Source organism: Marmota monax, unplaced genomic scaffold (assembly GCF_021218885.2).
Source record: "Marmota monax isolate L192 unplaced genomic scaffold, Marmota_monax_Labrador192_F-V1.1 WCK01_AAM20220418_F8-fsc00320, whole genome shotgun sequence".
In the NCBI taxonomy this organism is placed as follows: Eukaryota; Metazoa; Chordata; class Mammalia; order Rodentia; family Sciuridae; genus Marmota; species Marmota monax.
Window position 1 is genome coordinate 609,486 of NW_026694783.1, and position 19,381 is coordinate 628,866.

Below are 19,381 nucleotides of genomic sequence, written 5' to 3' on the forward strand. Positions count from 1 at the left end.
CTGGGCATTTAAGTGAAATTTGTTATGGAATTGTAAGGCCTTATCATATTTGGTCGTCACACAGGAAAGGCCAACAGCATGAGTAGCAGCGTCTGCTTTTGCGTTGCCCTCTGACAAAGGTCCAGGGAGCCCTGAATGGCTTCAGATGTGGCCAGTGTATAGAGGGTCTCGCCTGGCCCAAATGAGAAGCTGAACTACCTGTAGTTGTTCTGTGATGGTGGATTGCTTTCCAATATATGATGCTGTTTCTATGACTAGAGCCAGATTAGCTACATACAAGCTGTCAGTATATACATTAAGAGGAATAGAGCTATAGACTTTGAGAGCTATGATTAAAGCTTCAACTTCCGCCTTTTGGGCCGACTGACCTGACACAGGTTGTCGGAGAATTTGAGATCCATCAAAAACGACGGCAAATCCATTTTTGGCCCCATCTGTATATACAGTTTGGGCCTTTGGAATAGGTTCCCCTTTTATAATCTTTGGGAAAATAATGGGACATCTTTTAAAGCCCTCCAAAAGTCTATGTTTAGGGAAGTGATTATCAATCTGACCCTTGAAGCTGCACAGGAAAAGACACCAAAGGTCATGTTCTTGTTGTAACTTATGTATCATGTCTTGAGTGTAAGGTTGAATAAGTATGTCAAAGGTTTTTCCAAACAATGCATCACCCAAATATTTAGCCTTCCAAATTAAGTTAATAACTAACTCATAAAAGGGAGTCAACACCCGGGGGTTAGAAGCCGGCAAGTGGACCCAATAAATGGGACCCGTTTGCCAGAACACTCCTGTGGGAGTAATTTTAGAAGGTAGAACTATAAATGACAAGGGCAGAGAATAATCTATCTGCGTGATCTGCATGTCCTGCAGAGTCTCTTCTATTAGCCTCAGTGCTCGTAAGGCTTCTGGTGTAGGTACTCTACACGACGTAGGAGAAGGATCTCCTCGCAAGAGGTCATACAGGGGCTTGAGCTCTCCAGTTGGAATATGAAAGGACGGGCGCAGCCACTGTATTTCTCCGAGGAATGCCTGCCACTGATGCAAGGTTTTGAGCTGATTCATCTGGAACTGGGGTTTCTGGGGAAAGATTCCTATGTTATTAATGATATATCCCAAATAATTGTAAGGGTGTTGAAACTGTACCTTTTCGGGTGCTATGACCAGCCCCGCCCCTTTTAGAAGGGACTGGAGGACTTCATAAGATTGGAGAAGCCCTTCTTTCTTGGGCCCTGCCAGTAAGATGTCATCCATATAATGAATGAGGTAGAGCTGTGGGAACTGCTGTCTAAAGGGCCGTGAAACTTCAGCTACAAAATACTGACACATTGTAGGACTATTAGCCATCCCTTGGGGTAGAACGGTCCATTCATACCATTGGTAAGGTTCCCTAAAGTTTGTGGAGGGCAAAGAAAAAGCGAAACGCTTTCGGTCTCTTGGGTCCAAGGGGATAGAGAAGAAACAATCTTTTAAATCTATGACAATAAGGTGCCAATCCTTTGGGATCGCAGTGGGAAAAGGTAGCCCTGGTTGTAAGGGTCCCATGGGTTGCATAGTTTTATTGATAGCCCGTAGGTCCTGAAGAAGTCTCCATTTCCCAGACCCCTTTTGTATGACAAAAATAGGGGTATTCCAAGGGGAAGTAGAGGGCACCACATGTCCTAACTTAAGCTGGTCTTGAACTAATAGGGAAGCGGCCTGTAATTTGTCCTTAGTTAGGGGCCACTGCTCCATCCACACAGGGTCATCTGATAACCAAGTAATGGACAGTGGAGGTGGCCGCACTTCAGTGGCCCCTAGGATAAATTTCCCAGTCCTCTCCGGTCTCTTCCCTGACGAGTAACCTGTTCTGTTGGATCCAGGGGTGATATTCTGCCCTCGAGTCTCTTTCGCAGTCCCCTTCCAGGGATCCAGCCCATGTCCAACATTGTATCATTAACAAAATCATTATTTCCTTTCAGGGTCTGGGTAGTGAGAATAGCCCCCATTTGATGAAGTAGGTCCTCCCCCAAAGATTTGTGGGGAGGCCAGTCACTACATAGGGCTGGAAATGGCCGCTACGTCCTTCGCCATCTCTCCATTTTAGAAAGGAAGCACTTCTTTTTGGTCGGGTCTGTCCTATTCCCTGTAGAACAGCTGAGGGACTCTGGAGGGGCCAGGCAGGTGGCCATTGCTTTTCAGAAATGACAGAGACATCCGCCCCCGTATCTAGTATTCCCTTGAAAGCCTTGTCCTGTATCTCAATGGTCAGGTTGGGACGCGAATCCAAATGAGCTACCCAAAAGGCCTGAGGAGTTCCAGTGGAGCCAAAGTTGCCGTCACCCCGGGACCCACAAAGGGTGCGCCCAGGAATGGAAGCTAAGGGCAACAGCAGCAATTGAGCTATACGCTCCCCGGGGTGTAGAATGACAATTCCTTGGGTAGCTTCTACTACTATTTTTATCTCTCCCTGATAATCAGCATCAATAACTCCCATAAGAATCCTCAAGCCCCACTGAGTTGCACTACCTCGTCCCAACACTAGTCCCACCGTCCCCTCTGGCAGGGGTCCAAAAACCCCAGTAGGCAGCGTCTGAGGTCCCATTTGGGGAGTTAATACCGCTCGGGAGGTGGAACTGAGGTCCAGTCCTGCGCTTCCTGGCGTTCCCCTGGGGAGTTCCCAGATAGAAAGGGGTTGGTCAGGGGGAGGCGGCGGAGACGCCCACTCCCCGGGGCACTGTTCTGTCCCTGTTCTGTCCCTGCACTGCCCCGTACACTTTGGCTTCCGGGGGACAGATTCCATCCCTGGGCCCAGCCTGGGGACCGCTGATGAGGGCCTCTTCATTGCAGTACACAGACTTTATTTACGGCATTCTTTGAGAAATTGTTTCTAGTTTTTTTTTTTTTTCTGATTTTTTCCTAGTACGTCCTGCTTGTTTTCACCTCTGTGACACAGGCAGCTGGAGAGCCCCCGCCTTCCCGTCCATCTCCAGCCAGGTGCCCACTCATGACCCAAACCTGGGTTCTCAGGGGTCTGTTTTTGTATCCCCTTCCCTCACCCCTGTTTTTCCCTCCTTTTATACACTTACTTTTAATTTAATCTTGGTCAACACATCCCTAGATCCTTTTCTGAAACAAAGAGGAGAAAGAAAAAGAAAGGGGGACAGAAGTAAGAAAGAAGGTCAAAGACAAGTGCGAGTCGAGGCCTCAGTCAGAAAGACAGCCATTTCTTCATGATCCCAGGTCAGGGATAGAGCAACACGGAAGTCAAGAACAGAAACCAAAGGCAGGCTCCGTGGCCCACGCCTGTCCTCCCAGCAGCTCAGGAGGCTGAGGTGGAAGGATCGTGAGTTCAGAGCCAGCCTCAGCAACAGCAAGGCACTAAGCAACTCAGTGGACCCTGTCTCTAAATAAAATACAAAATAGGGCTAGGGATGGGACTCAGTGGTCAAGTGCCCCTGAGTTTAATCCCTGGTGCCCTTTCCCCCCCAAAAAAGATTAGAAACTGAATCAGAGCAGAGCATCAAATCTAGTCAACCGCAGGAGACATGGAGCAAGGTGTGCTGTCGGACACCCCCAGAGAGCAGAGTCCTGAGGGCACCCTGGACCAGGGTGCTCCACCCACTCAGGGTCCCAATAGCAAAAGAAAAGTGGGGGCCATTGATAGAATGGGGGACAGAAAATATCACTTCTGTGTTGCTGCTCATTATGAAGAATGGTCTGGAAGGCTAGGTCGTTGATATCATTCTAGGACTGAGCATCTATTTCTGATAAGATCAATGATTTTGTCCTCTCTATGGCACTAAAATCTGTGTGCTTAGGTAGCCCAGAAATGCTCAAAGTCTCTGGCCTTTTAATATTCAAATAGCAACAGCTGCCTTTTATCAGGTTTCCCTTTCAGTGCTTCTAGTGGTAAAACTCACCTGTTCCATAAATCCTGCTTGTCCCATGTCATTTTGGTCAGAACCCTCACTTCAGAACGTCAAGGTGCCAAGATCCTGCTTTTATCTCTGCCACCTTGTAACTCAGTTCTTCAGGCAGCTCACTCCACCCTGTGCCTTGAATATGCACATGGCCACATTCCTTCACCTCCCCAACGTGGCTGCCCCCAGTCTCACCTCCCCACATGGCTGCCCCCAATCTCACCTCCCAAGTGGCTACCCCCAGTCTCACCTCCCCCACGTGGCTATCCCCAATCTCACCTCCCAAGTGGCTACCTCCAGTCTCACCTCCCCCATGTGGCTATCCCCAGTCTCACCTCCCCAACGTGGCTACCCCCAATCTCACCTCCCCCATGTGGCTCTCCCCAGTCTCACCTCCCCAACGTGGCTACCCCCAATCTCACCTCCCCAACGTGGCTATCCCCAATCTCACCTCCCCCACGTGGCTATCCCCAGTCTCACCTCCCCCACGTGGCTATCCCCAGTCTCACCTCCCCAACGTGGCTACCCCCAATCTCACCTCCCCGATGTGGCTGCCCCCAATCTCACCTCCCCGACATGGCTACCCCCAATCTCACCTCCCCGACGTGGCTGCCCCCAATCTCACCTCCCCGACGTGGCTGCCCCCAATCTCACCTCCCCGACGTGGCTGTCCCCAATCTCACCTCCCCGACGTGGCTGCCCCCAATCTCACCTCCCTGACGTGGCTGCCCCCAATCTGGAGGTGCAGTAAATGGCATCTTGAAACAGGGCACACAGTGGACAGCAGCGGACAACTGCCATTGTACCTCCATGCTCAGAGTCTAGCCCCACTTCAGCACACACACGTCCCCTTCTCCAGGCCCGAGGCCACTGAATTTCTCTGCTTGCACAGGTGGCAGAGCTCCCATCTCCCGTTCTCTCACAGGGAGCACTGTAGCCCTTGCTTGGTGATAAAATGGCCTGCTCTGTGCTACCTAAAACCCTGTGGCACACCAACCACCCGGTCCGTGTCCTCTCCGATCTGTTTGCTGGTGTGTGGGAAGGAGAATCAGGCCCAGGTGTCACGGCTGCTGTCGCCTGGTCTCCTGCTCTGCGTGTGCTAATGCGTAGGCAACCATCCTGCGTCTCTCTTGCAGACACAGATTTCATAACTGAAACCACAGCTCAAATCCAAATATAGGAAAAATATCCTAATTCTGCAGTATTTGGTCACACTCCATCCAGATTATCTAAATAGAACACTTAACGTATCTGGAGCAGGCTTCCCCAAGGACAGCGAGTGGTCACTTGCCTTCCGTTTGCCTGGCCCAAGAGACCACTGAGAAGACCCTTTCGGAACACGTCTCAAACAGTGCCCATTTCCCTCCCAGAGGGCAGGACCTGCTCACGGGGCCCCGCGGGCAGTTTCCCGGTTCCACATGTTAGGGTTTACCCTCTACTCGGACCTCTTGATCACCACCCCCTGACCCCATCGGTCTGTTCCTGATTCTAGCCTCAGTCTTCCCAAGGCAGCAAAAAGTCTCACACATAAAACCTGAATATGTGAAAATGTCAAAACCGGTGAGTTACACAGTCACTGTCATCGGCGTTGTGGCGGAGCCTGTGATATTTTATCATTTACGCGTTTTCAATAGAAACTTGGTCATTTTAGCTTACGGCTGAGTCTCCATATAAGGCTGTATTGAACACAAGAATGAGTAATCGTCTTTTATCTTCACGACAGGCAGTGGCTAAAGATCAATTCCTGAAACAGTGAGTCATCCAGTTATCCTAAGGACCAAGGGGACCGTGTGTCGGCCTCCTAAAGCTTGGGCACGCACGGGGGCTCACAGAATGGACCCTAGGAAGCTGAAGACCAGGCCTCAGGCACACAGTGGTCTCCCAAGTGCAGCTAGTGAGTGAGGACCTCCCTGGCCGCTCCCTCTTTGACTTCTCTTTGGCCTAGCGAGTACCAGTCAAGGACCCTCTCACTAAATAACAGGGCCTTTTCCCCTACTGTAGTTTGGCTGAGTAGATCTCTTACCTAGAGGACACGCTGACACTTATTCTCAGTTTCTGATCACCTGCAGCTGCGGTTGTTGATCATCATCTATTGAGTCATCTCTAAGTATTACCCTTGGGGTGTACTCATTTCTATTTGTGTCTATTATCCCTGATCTTTGAGAAAATCCCGTGGGGTGAGCACTAGTTTTCTGTTTTACAGACGATAACATGCAAGTTCAGAAAGGTTAAGTACTTTGTCTAAGGCCACAAAGAAGGGGCAAGACTGGCACCCAAATGCACATGTGTCTAGCTCCAAAGCCTTTTCTTTTCCTAATTTCTATTCTGGGTACATCCTCCCAACTTTTCAGAGAATGAACATTAGTAGCCACCTATACAAGTCAAAATCAAATAAAGAGTAATACCTTATGGCAATCTGAACAGGGGAAGTTTAAGTTTAAGGAATCATTAACTCTGATACTGGAATAAAGAGGAATTGTCTAGTAAAACGTAAAGAAGAACTCTGACTGATAAGATAAGCAATGCATTTTTTCATAAATGGGCAAAGGATTTGAGTCGATATCTCAGTAGAGAAGATTTAGGAATGGCTAGACAACACATGGAAAGGTAACCTCATCCGTGCCTCATTGGAAGGCGACAGTTACTAGCCACTCTAGTCATTGCAATGTGGAAATGTAGTCTTAGAGTTGCCAAATCTTCCATTTTTTTTTTCAAAAGCCTAGATATTCCGATTTTTATATAAAAATCTCCCTTCTTCAATATTGGAAATTGCTCAAAATAGGTCCAGTAGCGCAGGACTGGCGTAGCTTGTTTGTGACTCCACCATAGGAGAGTCTCTGTCTGGGGAGGGCATAGCAAAACCAGGGTTTCAGGGAATCCGTGGCAGCAGCGTGTGCAGTCCAGACCTGAAGGAGACGGGGAGAAGGTGGGATACCCAGCAGCGAGACCAGCTATGGAGAGGAAGGGCCTCGGGTGACGCAGGGAGCAGCACGTGCCTCACACGCTCCTCGCACCGCAGTTGATGGCATCTCTGTGGCCTCAGAGGGGCCCAGGACAGGCTGAGCTGCTCCATGTCCGAGTCCCTCCTCCAGGGACTTCTGCCGTCCTCCCCAGCCCTGATCCCCCTCTCGAGGTGCCTGAAGCATCAGCACGTTACTTTAGGCCCAGGAAAGGCACTGGAGCTCGGGGGTCCACTGGGAGATCTGGACAGCTGGCTCGTCCTCCTGGAGGAACAGGGGGGGACGTTCGCAAAGCGCCCTCCAACCCGCCTTCTCAGAGGGCGGAAGAGCCTGAGCCCGGGAGTCCTGGAAACCCTCTGGGGTGCTGGGGCGCGGTTGGTTGGACACTCTGCTTGCTCGACTTCTCCTTTCTTGCATAGCCTTTCTCCTCCTAAGCTGCACGACTCAGAGTTCTACTCTTTCCTCCCGAGTGCTCTGAGTTCTCACAGCTCCTCCATGATCAGCCCACTCCTTCAGGTACCCAGGTCTGCAGTGCACCGTCCACAGCTGTGCTCAGGAAGGCAGGCGGCAGCCCTCTGCCTCCGCCCTCTGGACCAGGCCGGGAAGGGAGAGGTGGGTGTGGAGCACAGTGAGGCGGCAGGGGACCCTCCCTCTCCTCTCTCTCCTTTCCCAGCTTCCGAGGAAACTCTACCATTTTTCTTGAACCAACCCACCAAGCCCAGGAGCTCCGGGTCAATCTGGTACTGGGCGAGTCACAGAAGCAGGACTTCCTGTGCCCCCGACCAGCAGCAAGCACCCTCTGAGTCAGAGGCACCTTTGCTGGTAGGCAGATTTTCATGTCCTCCCTGAATTGGGCACTCAGAGGGACTTCACAAACCATACCATTTTTTTTTAAAGGTGTTTTCATCACAAAAACCCAGAGGGAAAGGTGAAAGGCTTCCTTTGGTACCAAGAAGAATCTAACATATGAACAAACGTGGACCACTTTAACTAAGCCACCTTGCCTGGCCCCGGTGCACAGGGAAGGGGCCGTCCAGATCTCTGAGGGCCGCGTGAGCGGGTGACCCTGTGACCAGCTCTGCGGGCTCACCTGGGCATCTGCTCCCAGCACAGAGTGCAGGCCTTACTCTGCTCTCCCCTCTGAGACGTGTTGAAGCAGATTCAGCTGCTTACACTGGCAGCACTGGTGATCTTTGTGCTCCTGTTGCCCAAGGTCTAGGCGGTGGAGCTGCCTTGGGATTGCATGAGCTTGTTACTTCAGCCCTCTGCTTTGCCACAGGTGCCTTGCTCCCCAGAGCTTCTGCCAGACATCCAAAAAGGAAGGCTGGTGCTGGATTTAATTTGTTTTTATGTCCTGAGGGTCAACAAAGTATGATGGGCGAATCGTGGTGCTAAAGTCAGACCCAACTGGGTTGAAATATGAGTCTCTCCCCTTCCTGGTTTTGGGAATTTGTAGAAGTATTTTTTAAAAATCTGTGTATCGGTTTCCTCATCTTTAAGGATGAGGAAATATTAGTACCTATCTCAACCTATTTTGTTTAACAAATTGTACACTATTAAGATCTTTAATAGCATGGAGAATTTATGAAATATTAAGTAAAAAAAGAAGCAGGCCACGGAAGAGCGTTATAGACTGTTACACTGTGTGAGATGAAGTAACGTGTCCTGTGGATCCATTTCTACCACACACACACACACACAGACACCACGCTGGAGACAGGTGGCCCAACTGGCCCATGGACCCCCTCCTCTTCTGCTGGTGCTCTTCAGGGCCACCCGGGATCTCCGTGGCTCCTTGGGGAGGGAGCTCTGCACTCCCCTGCGTGCTCGCCCTCTCCCGCCCTTGTTTTCTAAGAGCTCGCATCCCAACCCGACAGCACTGACGGGAAGGTTTGCTTTACAAACCTTCCAGGTTTTAGACACATTCAGCCAAAGGCAATGTAAGACACAAGAGATGCAGCCCTGTCACCAATGAGTATCTAACCAGTAATTATTTCTTCTCTAAAATGAGAGGGTAAAAGCACTGAAGTGGTCACCCTGTTGCCCTTGTGAATTCTATTGATGATGAAAACTGGTTCAACCTCTTGGGAGAACTGTCTGTCGAGAGCTGGTGGAACAATATGCCATTTAACCCAGTAATTCTATACCCCGTAATGTAGCCTAAGAAGATAATTTAGAATACATAAAAACATGCAGGCCAAAGATATTTGCTGTGATATTTATGCTAGTGAGAAATGAGGGGCAGAGCCAGGAAACATGACAGTTACCCAAGCATCAGTAAGTGCTGATGTGGTCCAGGTTGTGACCATCATTTAAGATCATGGCAATGTTTCCAAAGATGGCTGCCAACACTGTGACTTCTTTTCTTTCTACTTAAATATACACTTCATTTTATATGCAGGGAGAATACTTTTGAATTTGGGGGAAAAACAAGCTTTATTATTTTGAAAAGAGTTTGGATTAGGCGATTTCTAAGTTCCCGGCCACAGGCTGGTTCTTTGAAAGTAGCACTGAGTTGGAGCTTGGTGCTCCATGTTTACCCGGGATCTCGACCTCCAGAAGGAGCAGGATGGGGTTAGCAGAGGCAGAGGCTAAACCGCAGTGCAGACCTAAGGGAGCCTCAGCCAAGCATGGCCTTCAAGCGTGTCCCACACTGGGGCAGAGTGGCCTGGCCACACCTCACTCAGCTGTAAGCAAAAGAAATGACCCCGGGTGAGGGGACACTCTGTGCGGGCACTGTCCTCACAGCTGAGGCAAGTCCCCCCTGGCCAGGAGCTGGTGATGCCTTTCCACATCCATCGTCCCTCCTAGGTCCACGTTCTTGTGCTCCAATTTGGCCTGCCCACGCGGGTTCCCGCCCCGCCCTGCCCACGCGGGTTCCCGCCGCCCCGCCCAGACCTGCCCACGCGGGTTCCCGCCCCGCCCCGCCCAGACCTGCCCACGCGGGTTCCCGCCCCGCCCCGCCCAGACCTGCCCACGCGGGTTCCCGCCCCGCCCAGACCTGCCCACGCGGGTTCGCTGCCCCGCCCAGACCTGCCCACGCGGGTTCCCGCCCCGCCCAGACCTGCCCACGCGGGTTCGCGCCCCGCCCAGACCTGCCCACGCGGGTTCCCGCCCCGCCCAGGCCTGCCCACGCGGGTTCCCGCCCCAACCCCGAGCCCAGACCTGCCCACGCGGGTTCCCGCCCCGCCCCCGAGCCCAGACCTGCCCACGCGGGTTCCCGCCCCGCCCCCGAGCCCAGACCTGCCCACGCGGGCTCCCGCCCCGCCCCCGAGCCCAGACCTGCCCACGCGGGTTCCCGCCCCGCCCCGCCCGGCGGAGTCCCGGCGCGCGGCCTTGTGGGAGTTGTAGTTCCCGCGGGCGGAGGGCGCCCGCCGAGCGCCGCCTGGGGACTCCACTTCCCGCGCTCCTCCGCGGGGCCCGGCAGAGACGGCCCCGGACGGGGGAGGGCTGGGAGCTGTGGCCGGTGGAACCGGCCGTCTGTGGGGCGTCCGCCGTTCTTGCCGGGGCCTGTCCTTCAGGAGGGCAGGGACCGGACTGGAAAGCGGGCTTGAGGACTCGAGGGCGAGGGCGAGGCGCGGCCCGTCGGGTGGGCCGGAGTGTTCACCGCGGTCCCCGCGCTCTCGGGGCGGCCCCATGGCGGCCCGCGCCCTGGGCGCGCGGCTGTGGGCCCCGGCGGGCGCGCTGGCCGCGCTGGCCTGCTGTTTGCGCGCGCGGCGGGCGGCCCCGGGCGAGCTGCGCCCCGAGGCGCGCGGCCACCTGGAGCTGAAGCAGGTGCAGGTGGTGTTCCGGCACGGCGCGCGGAGCCCGCTGCGGCCGCTGCCCTGCGCGGGCCAGGTGAGCGGCTCCCGGCGGCCCCCCGCCCCCCGCCCCGCGCTCCCGGCTCCCGGCTCCCGGCGGCCCCCCGCCCCGCGCTCCCCGCCCCGCGCTCCCGGCCCCCCGCCCCCCGCCCCGCGCCCCCCGCCCCGCGCTCCCCGCCCCGCGCTCCCCGCCCCCGGCTCCCGGCCCCGCGCTCCCCGCCCCCCGGCTCCCCGCTCCCCGCTCCCCGCTCCCGGCCCCGCGCTCCCCGCCCCGCGCTCCCCGCGCCCCCGGCTCCCCGCCCCCCGGCCCCGCGTCCCCCGCCCCCCGCCGGCCCTTCCGGCCGTGCGCGCCCCAGACTCCAGGGTCGCCCCCAGCTGCGGCGCCGCTGCTCCTCCGGAGGAGCCCGGGACTCGCCTGGGGGCCCTTTGGCCAGCGGTCAGCGGAGCGCCAGGGCCGCAAAGTGGCCTGTCTCGAGCCGGGACGGCCGCCTCGGTGCTGTCGGGGACCGTCGCGCTGTGTCAGGGACCTTCCTAACGGGACCTCAGGGGCTGCCTTGGGAGAGGTTCCAGGACCCCTCTTCAGGGTTAGCTGGAGGCGGTTGGAGGTCGCAGGAAGACGTGGTGACAGTCGCTGTGTCCCGGTTCTCTGGTTTCAGGCTTCTAGACCTGTAGTTAGTGGAAGGGCTTGTGGTCGCTTTGGGGGTATGATGCTTTGAACTCTGCAGGGTTAACGATGACTAATTAGCCTCAGAGCACACATAGTTCCATGTTTTTTATGGTTAGCCTCCCTGTACGCAGGTCCCCAAGTCCCACTGGAATGCCTACTGTGAGATGCTTAAGTTGAAGTTGGAGCAAATCAAACAGGTTGTCCATCTTCATGGTCATAGTTGCTTTCTAGAGAAAACCGAGAGAGTTGAACTCTTCACACTGTACACTAAAACCCAGTTTTCAAAGCAGGCCTCACTTAAAGCAGATCTCTAAGGTACTTCTCAAATATATTTTAGCAGGCGCTTAACATATGTGGGTTTCTAGTTAGCCTTTCTGTGGCTACACTACTTTCTGTCTGGTACTGGAATTTCTTATTTTTTGATGCTTTGGTCTTTATTCAGTCCCTTACCTGGCTTTTTTCCATCAGATCATCAAAGTTCCTTATCATTTTGTAAACACATGACCCATCTCTTGGGCAACCTCTACCCCCACTTTTCCCCATTTATTCTTGTTACAGAGGGCTGGGAAGTAATTGATAGGAATACACACACACACACACACACTTTCTTTTTTTTTTTTTTTTTTCATGTTAAAGACAGGTTATCAGTGGTAGCAAAGAATAAAGCTTGACTGTCTAGACCTGGGCCTCGTATGTACAGTGCATGTATTCCCCGAAGCCCTGTAGAAAGATTTAGTTTCTTTTAGAGATTTCTCCTGAGCCAGTGTGTGATGGGTGTCATGCCTTTCTGGAAGAGGGGGTCCTTATGGCTTAGCACACCAGCTTCATCCATCATCTCTCTCTAACTACAAAATGTGGAACATCACAGTCCATGGTCTCATTTTGCAATAAGAGAAGACACAGTACCTCTCCTACCAGATCATACCTGCAGACTGTAGGTAGATGCTTTAAAACTGTTTGGTTATCTAGAATAAAATATGTGCATAAAAGCCAGGGGTGGAAACAACCCTCTTTCAAATTAGTCCACAAGTGAATGTCATCAGCCCTCTATAACTTGTTTCTGGAAGACCTTGCTCAGGTTTTCTTTTCAATATCCCATTTAATAGACAGGTTATTGGGATTTTCTATCTTTCTGGTTCTGATATTAATTATATTCGGGTGGGACATGTAGCAGCCATTCAAAAACTAAAATTTCTTTTGGTACATGTTTACTGATTTCTGATTGGTTTATAGATAAACACACATGACAAGTCATTTCAGTCATTTTACAAATCCTTAGAAAGTAGTCTTGTTTAAAATATGAGTGGTTTTTTTATGGCTTAAATAACTTTGTTTAGCTTATCTTGATAAAAGTATGTGCCTTGGAAATAAAATTATGGACCATAATTAGCTGTTTTCCTGATCATTACAGTAGATCCAAGTAGACTTTCAAAAGAATAGATTTGACTCTCATTCTAGGTTTCCCTAGTTCCCCTGCAGACAGTCGCAGGATGACCACCAGGCAGGTTCTTCTGATTTTATAAAAGACAGTTCACCCTACCCTAGCTTCATTGTTAAGGTATTTGGGGTTTTATTTGACAAGATAGATCAGCTGGGAAGCATAATGTCTTGTTACTTAATACCTAGCCAGAGCTCAGCTGAGAAAGGTGGCGTTCAGGACGCAGCACCTGAAGAGTGTGCCAGGCCAGTACCTCCATCTTTCTATAGTGATGCTTCTTTACCTTAGTAGGATATCGAACTCAAGTGGGGATATTTTAAAAATACTGATGCCTGGGTTTTCCTCCCAGAATCCTGGTTTAATTGGCCCACGTGTCCAGACGTTATAAGATCTTCTCTGGTGAGACTTTAGAATTGTCTGGACTCTACGTCATTGACCCAGGGAGGTTCAGAATAGGGCTCAGGCATCAGTGACTTCTTAGAAAATGTCCTGCTGATGCCAGTGTATGACCCAGGTTTAAAACTATTGTTTTATCTAAAAAATCTTCACCTGGAAGTTTTTTGTTTGCAAATTTTTTTCTCTTATTTGGAATCTAGCGTATCCCTCCCAGTATAGAATCGGCTTCACTGAAATGTGCTTTGGTGAGATGTTATCACTCTGTGTTGAGGGAATCGGGAGAAACCATCCCACAGAACTCATTGCTGTGACTACTGAAAAGGTGTTCATTATATTACTCTCTCCTCTTTATGAGGACCCTTGGGAGGAATTTGTCTGTTAGCATTAGATATGGTGTACTTCTCCTGAACAGTTTGCTTGCTTTTATCTTTAAACTTGTCTAGCTGATCAAATGTCTCCTTTTATATAAAAGCCAGAAAGCTTAGTGCCAAACTTGCGGTCCACCTATGAGAGCTGTATGGATTTTTGATAGATGCATTTTTAGTAACCGACTACTGCATCTGTTTTTGCCCCTATGCTTATTTGGTTCTGTCTCTTACCTACTTTGACTTGGTTGTCTTACTAGATTCTAGGTATTGCTGTCATCTGTTTCTTTTTGGAAATGGGGTATAATGGAGTATAAATATAAGGAGGATTATCAAGTCAGTTTTTATCATTAAGTTAAGAAGAGGAAAGAGGATGGGAGTGGGCTCTAGACTTGATGTGACGTGCACTGCAGGACTTGTCTCTTGGGAACCACAAAGGCCGCTAAGCAGAGAGCTCTCTCAGTGAAGCTGAATGGCCCTGTGGACTTAGGTCTCTGACCTGGGGAAGGGTGGCTCATGTCAGTTTTCAGTGTAGTGATGGAGAGAGAGAACACTTCAATGACGGGGATGTGCAGGAGCACTGGGAGCACAGAGGACTTCACTCAAACTTAAGTGAGCGCAGGTTCCCCGCTTTCTTCTGCCCTAGTGGTAGTCAGGGAGCACCTCCTCTACCCTTTCCACATTAGGTACACAGGCTCAGAGTCAGAGTAGTACTTTTCCTTTCTTTTTCCCTAGTCACTGCCAACCCAGCCACAAAATAAAACTTTCACCTACTGATTCAGATGTCTCACATTTACCGCCTCTGTTCTTGCTGCCTTAGGTGAGATCTTGGATCCCTTTATTGTTTGGACTGAGGTATCTCCTGAAATCTCATGGGTGAGACAAGGCAGGAATATTCAGAGGTAAAATGATTGTATTATGAGCATGGTGACATGATCAGTGCATCAGTCCGTTGCATGGATTGGCGATTCGGGGTGGGGGGCTGCTGTGCTGGGTGCTGACCGGCAAGTGAGGCAGTAGGTCACTAGCAGCATGCTTTGGGGTTTGCATTCTGTCTCTGGTGCCTTGTCTTTGCTTCTTGGCTGCCAGCACTGAGCAGCTTTGCTCCACCACACCCTTCCACCCCGCTGGTCTGCCTCACGTTGGGCCAGAGGAATGGAGCCAACCGATCATGGACTGAACCTCTGCACCTGTGAGTCCCAAATAAACCTTTCCTTCTCTAAATCGTTCTTTTTAGGCCTTTTGGTGATAGCAGTGAAGAGGTGACCAACAGTACTCATGGAGACTATGGCAGACATCATAAACTTGACTTTCCTGCATCTGGTCTTCCCAGTCCAATAGTGATTATACCCGTGACTTTTGAACTACTCTGGAGCTGTGGGCCGGGGGCTGGCTGCCTGGGGCTCCGGGTTCTTATTCCTCCTGCAGCTGGAGAAACTCCAGTTTTTGCATTTACATGTACAAATTGAATATTCAGCTTTACTTGGCATTTGCTAATTAAAAGGCTTGGAAACCATTCCCAGTTTGAGACAAACTAGACTACTTCTTTGCATATACATTCTTTAGTATCTCTACTTTGCTCCAATTTTCTAGCTATTTTGGGGATTCTGAATGCCACCATTTCTTCTTACCTGCTTCTTACTCCCAAGTCCCAGTTGTTGCTTGTCTGAATTCTGTTCATTTCACATATGATCCGTTCTGTGAAATATTCCCTGAATCCTCAGCCACAAGAGAATGTCTGTTTTGCCTTGAACTACAATGGACTTCATCTGATTTCTTATAGCACACATTCCCTTTTAGTATGTCATTTAGATTCAGAGTTTGCTTCCTCTATTAATCTGAAAATCAGGGAAAGACAGGGCCAAATTATCTCAAGCTTGATATCTTCCACAGGATCTGGCAGATGGTCAGAGTTATTAATTGCATGTATGGTGTGCTCCGCCCTTCTTAGGATTTCAGAGTATAAAGGTCAATAAATGACCGAGTCTCTGTTCTCAGGAAGCTAAATCTACTGAACAGGACAGACCAGTGAAGGAACTCTCCTAGAACAGTAGGAGCCACCAGTATCGCTATACAAGTTCAGAGCCATGGTCAGGCTTGTTGAGTCTTTCGGAACAAAGGAGTCTTCTCAGATGACAGGAAAGAAAATTCTAGGAACATCACGTTGAAAAACTAGGAGGTATGAAGATGGTGCTGAAGGAAATAGTTGTGGGACTGGAGAGGTAGTGTGTAGGGCAGGGAAGAAGTCCTGGGGGGGGTGCTGAGAAGAGGTTGGGCCATGCTAACCGCAAGCCAGGCTCAGAACTGAGGAGAAGGGGCCATGATTAACTGTGAAAAAAGGAAGGAGGAGGTCACAGCAGGAGCATTCAGAGCGACTTTGTTCTGGCCAGCAGGGCTGCAGGGATAGTGTGTGGCAGGGAGTCACGAGTTGGAGTCCTGGGCCTGGGAGGGTGTGGTAGCGCTGAGGTTGCCAGGTTGTGTGGAGGTGCCCTCCTGGCTGCGAGAGTCACTGACAGCTGGAGCTGGGGATTGTGGCCACTTGGGATGTCTGGGAGCCATTGCAGGACAGCGGGAGCAAGCGCCAGACTGCAGGGAATAAAGGGAGGTGGGGAGCAGCCAAGGCTTCCTGGTGGCAGCTGTTTATTTCAGAAATTGGATAGCAGGAACTAATAACAGGGGGCACTAGCAAGTGTGGTGTGCTACGTGGGGGTCCAGGCGTGGAAACTACAGAGAGGTTCCCAGGAGATCTCCCAGGCATGGTCACTAAGGCCATGCTCATCGTGCACTCGCCAAGCACCTGCCGCCAGGCACTGACCATCTCTCCCCTTCGGCCTGGGCTCAGGGCCAGAGTAGCCGCTGACAGTATTAGTGCAGCACTCAGGACCTGGGCCAAGAACACCTGGAATCCTGAGTCGGTCGGTCGTTTCTCCCTTTTCCTCCCACGGGAAGGTCTGTAGCCTAATGTCGGAGTGATTCTGCCTAATGTTCCATGGGACCACCAGATGTTAATGCTGAGTTTCAAGAAACTTTTAAAAAAACATATCTTGTTTTTTATGATCACAACAGGTAGAGTGGAACCCCCAGCTATTAGAGGTCCCACCCCAAACTCAGTTTGATTACACAGTCACCGATCTAGCTGGTGGCCCGAAACCACATTCTCCTTATGACTCTCAGTACAGCAGGACGACCTTGAAGGTGAGCACTGCATCCTGCTCCGGGCCACTGCGAGTTTCAGTGGGTCTCTCTGGGCTGAGATCAGCCTGGCAGGTGTCTGATTCTCTTTCTTCCCCACTTCAGGGGGGCATGTTGGCTGGGCAGCTGACCAAGGTGGGCATGCAGCAGATGTTTGCCCTGGGAGAGAGGCTGAGGAAGAACTATGTCGAAGACGTCCCCTTCCTTTCGCCAACTTTCAACCCGCAGGAGGTCTTGTGAGTCATCAGAAGAGGATATGTTGCACTGAGTGAGGTCTTGAGTGTGAGGGGTCAGACACCCCAGGGGCTCCTGTTTTCTCCCAGAGAGGTTTGGGGGAGAGTTGTCTGATGCAGTGGTCCTGAGAGCAGTCGTGACTGGAGGTCGCGTTCATTGGCCTGTGAGTCCTCTGGGGACAGCCATCCCACAGAGCGGCGAATCCTCTTCCTGACCTCAGGGCCCTGGGTGTCCGGAGACTGCAGCTGCTTGTGGTGCAGTGTATGACTCAGCCTTCCTCCCGGGGGCGTCTCTGCCTTTCTGTTTTTTCCAGTGTTCGCTCCACCAACATGCATCGGAATCTGGAGTCCACTCGCTGTTTGCTGGCTGGGCTTTTCCAACGTCAGAAAGAAGGTCTGTCTGTGGGGTCTACAAGCCAGCCCCTGGCCCTTGAGGAGCGGCCTCCCAAAGTCCCTCTCGGTGTCCGTTTCCCGATCTCTCTTCTGCACAGGTGGCCTCGGGTGTGCCTGTCCTCAGGGTCGCTGCTGCCTGGCCGTGTGCTGGCCGCTCCAGCCTGACCTGTCAGGAGTGGCCGTGCATCAGTGGCTCTAGTGTGCCTCCTGCTCTGGCCTCTCCTCCCAGGCATCTGTCTGCACAGGCTGCCCAGGGCCGTGCTGTCTGCATCCCGGGGACAGTAGTGACCTGCTAAGAGAGAGGAGGGCAGAAGAGTGCTGATCTGGGCCCTCACCTCAGTGCTGATTCACAGTAGGACCCGAGCATCAGCTGCGTTTCTTAGTTGAGTTTTGACGATAAACCTGTGTATGGCTGCGGTCAGAAATTCCCCAACTTCTTACTGCCAAGGACTGCATTTTTTCCCCTCATGGATCCCATATATCTAGGGTCTTTGGCCATCAAAGGAGGCTGCATTTTTGGCTGGGCCCGGTGGCACAGTCCTGTAATCCCAGTGTCTGGGGGAGGGGCTGAGGCAGGAGGATCACAAGTTCAAAGCCAGCCTCAGCAATTTAGCAAAGCCCTAAGCAACCCAGTGAGACCTGTCTCTAAACGAAATACAGAGTAGGGCTGGGTGGTGGCTCAGTGGTCGAGTACCCCTTAGTTCAATCCCTGTGGTTCCAAGGTGCCCCCCCCCCCCAGAAAAGGTGGCTGCATTTTATCATTTGTTATTGATTCAGACTTACTTGAATCCCTGGTCTGCATTTCAGATCGTCATTACCTCATCAGAATTAAAATAGTAAAGGGTGCCATAAGGCAAAGGTTATTGTTCTTTTCTTTAGCGTCTTCAGCAGTATCTCAAATAGAAACAAAACATTCATCAAACTTTTAAAAATATGTAACGTAATGGGAACTTCAGGCCAGAGGCGCCTGCCTTATCCCTAGCTGGGTTGGGTGCTGCGGCTGGTTTCTTGCTGCAGTTGGCTGCTAAGCACAGACGTGTGTAGCCCACAGAAAGCAAACAGAACGGCTCTGCCTCCCTCCTGGAGAGCCGTGAGCTCAAGAATCACCCACAGGGCCTGATCTGGAGCTCCTCACTTGCTCAGCTTCAAAAGGGCAAATGCCCTCTTCCTGGAAACACCAGAAGTGTGACAGAGGAGGAAAGATGCCTTTAGGTGACCCCTTCTCTTCAGGCAGGTCACAAATTGGGGATGTCCCAGGGTTCCAGCAGGGAATTCAGTGGGTCCCTACATGTCTCTTGTGTGGCTTCCTGGGTAGCGGCTGTATGCATGGCACTCAGAGACATGGGGACTTCAGTTTGACTCCTGTTAGAGCTACTTCTGTGCTCTCCCCAGCATCAAGGGAGTCGAATGAGCCAAAGAACCTAGAAGGTGCCACCATGAATGGAAGTGGTGCCACACTGGGTTTTGCTTTAGGAAGGAAATCTTCGAGAAGCCCCAGGGAGCTCCATGAGAACTGTGGAGACGCGGGCTGGGAGGAAGCAAGAGACTGCTGGCTGGCCCCATTTGGCCAGTCCTTGGCTCCGTTCATATCTGAGTGTCTATTTAGAGTGTCTTTTTACTGTAAACTGTGGTTCCAAGGTGCCAATACAGCAGCAGACTCCAGATGGAATACTCTGTAGTGTCATCCACGTTATACTAGATTATTACCAGTTTTTAAAATCCCAGCACTAAAGACTTGGTATATACCAAACAGTATTCTAAGGACTTCGCATATATTGTTTAAGTCTTTTTATAACCCTGTGAGGAAGGTACCATTTTCCATTTTACAAATAAGAGAACTAAGAGGGGCTAAATGACCTGCCCAGGCACACTAAACGGTGAATGGTATTGGTGGAATTCAAACAGTCTGGTATCGAAATCCATGCTGTCACCTTTAGGTTCAGCTACTTATCCAAGGATATGTGCATGTAGATCATTTTTTGTGTTTTTGTACATGCAGAAGCCCAGGATTCTTCAGAGAGGTCATAGGGACTATAGG

The 19,381-nt window shown here is 51.5% G+C and overlaps 1 protein-coding gene across 3 annotated transcripts in view; it reads left to right on the top strand.

The window, feature by feature from the left end:
• Nucleotides 1-10,278: 10,278 nt before the first annotated feature.
• Acp6 (acid phosphatase 6, lysophosphatidic) overlaps nt 10,279-19,381 on the top strand; it is a 29,820-nt gene continuing 20,717 nt past the window's right edge. The window contains exons 1-5 of one of the 3 annotated variants that reach the window (XM_046425760.2): nt 10,601-10,696; nt 14,346-14,427; nt 16,592-16,720; nt 16,823-16,953; nt 17,265-17,344. In XM_046425760.2, the coding sequence (XP_046281716.1) occupies nt 14,398-14,427; nt 16,592-16,720; nt 16,823-16,953; nt 17,265-17,344 (370 nt within the window). In that variant the 5' untranslated portion in view covers nt 10,601-10,696; nt 14,346-14,397. Of the gene's footprint in view, nt 10,697-14,345; nt 14,428-16,591; nt 16,721-16,822; nt 16,954-17,264; nt 17,345-19,381 lie in introns of all 3 variants that reach the window. The other 2 variants (XM_046425759.2, XM_046425757.2) reach the window with 2 other exon arrangements.